Raw genomic sequence first — 1276 nt, 5'->3', positions numbered from 1 at the left:
TTATATATATATATATATATATATATATATACATACATACATACATACATACATACATACATACATATACACACACACACACGTGTGTGTGTGTGTGTTTAACTGGGTATCTTTTTTTAGTAATGCTGCTGACATTTCTCTCTTACATTCTCTATTATTTGTGTATTCTTATACTCTTTAATTTTGTTCCAGTGTTGGAGTGTTCAAGAACGGCCGTGTCGAGATCATCGCTAATGACCAGGGAAACCGCATCACTCCGTCATACGTGGCCTTCACCACCGAAGGTGAGCGTCTCATTGGAGACGCTGCGAAGAACCAGCTGACCTCTAACCCCGAGAACACCGTCTTTGACGCCAAGAGGTTGATTGGCCGCACATGGGGCGACTCGTCCGTGCAGCAGGACATTAAATACTTTCCCTTTAAGGTACACACGTCTGCCAGCTTGTGTTTGAACTAAACATCCCTTTGACTTCAATGAAGAACGCTAAACACCTGCTGTGTCTCTTCCAGGTTATTGAGAAGAAGAGCAAGCCTCACATCCAGCTGGACATCGGATCAGGTCAGATGAAGACTTTCGCCCCTGAGGAAATCTCTGCTATGGTTCTGACTAAAATGAAGGAGACCGCAGAGGCTTACCTGGGAAAGAAGGTAAAGTTTTGACTCCAACACCAAGAAAACCTCTCCATTGCACTGCAGTAGAACTCAACACCTGATCGGTTTCTGCTCTTCTAAAGGTCACGCATGCTGTGGTCACTGTGCCCGCTTATTTCAATGACGCCCAGCGCCAGGCCACCAAAGATGCAGGAACCATCGCCGGCCTGATCGTCATGAGGATCATCAATGAGCCGTAAGCACTGTATTACTTTTGCTTTGTTGCATAACGGGTCGTTTTCTTGACGGTATCTTGTATCAATCCACATCAGAGTTATTTTAATATCACTGATATCCTAGTATAGCTTTTAATTTCATATAGAGTTACCTTTTACCAGCTTTAAGTTTTAAAATTTGTCTTATTTTTTTTGTCATTTCGGTTAAATTCGAATTGTTGCTTTATGTATTTATATTTCGGTTAACATTTAGTTAATTAATTTAATTGTAATTATTAAATTTATTTTAATGTTTAAGTATTGTTACCTTAAATAAAATTAACATTTACTGAGAAAAAATTGTTTTATTTATTTTTTTCACAAAACCAGTCTCAAGTCGCTGGGGTATATTTGTAGCAATAGCCAAAAATACATTGTATGGGTCAAAATTATCCATTTTTCTTTTATGC

At 38.8% G+C, this 1276-nt stretch overlaps 1 protein-coding gene across 5 annotated transcripts in view; it reads left to right on the top strand.

The window, feature by feature from the left end:
- hspa5 (heat shock protein 5) overlaps positions 1 to 1276 on the top strand; it is an 8285-nt gene that overhangs the window by 1407 nt on the left and 5602 nt on the right. For all 5 annotated transcript variants that reach the window (XM_016484465.1, XM_016484463.1, XM_016484464.1 and 2 more), the window contains exons 3-5: positions 193 to 424; positions 511 to 648; positions 735 to 847. In XM_016484465.1, the coding sequence (XP_016339951.1) occupies positions 193 to 424; positions 511 to 648; positions 735 to 847 (483 nt within the window). The remainder of the gene's footprint in view (positions 1 to 192; positions 425 to 510; positions 649 to 734; positions 848 to 1276) is intronic.

The sequence above is a fragment of the Sinocyclocheilus anshuiensis genome, unplaced genomic scaffold, assembly GCF_001515605.1.
Source record: "Sinocyclocheilus anshuiensis isolate Anshui unplaced genomic scaffold, SAMN03320099.WGS_v1.1 scaffold745, whole genome shotgun sequence".
NCBI lineage: Eukaryota > Metazoa > Chordata > Actinopteri > Cypriniformes > Cyprinidae > Sinocyclocheilus > Sinocyclocheilus anshuiensis.
The sequence above is the reverse complement of the archived record's forward strand: the minus strand, read 5'-3'. Positions and strand labels throughout refer to the sequence as shown.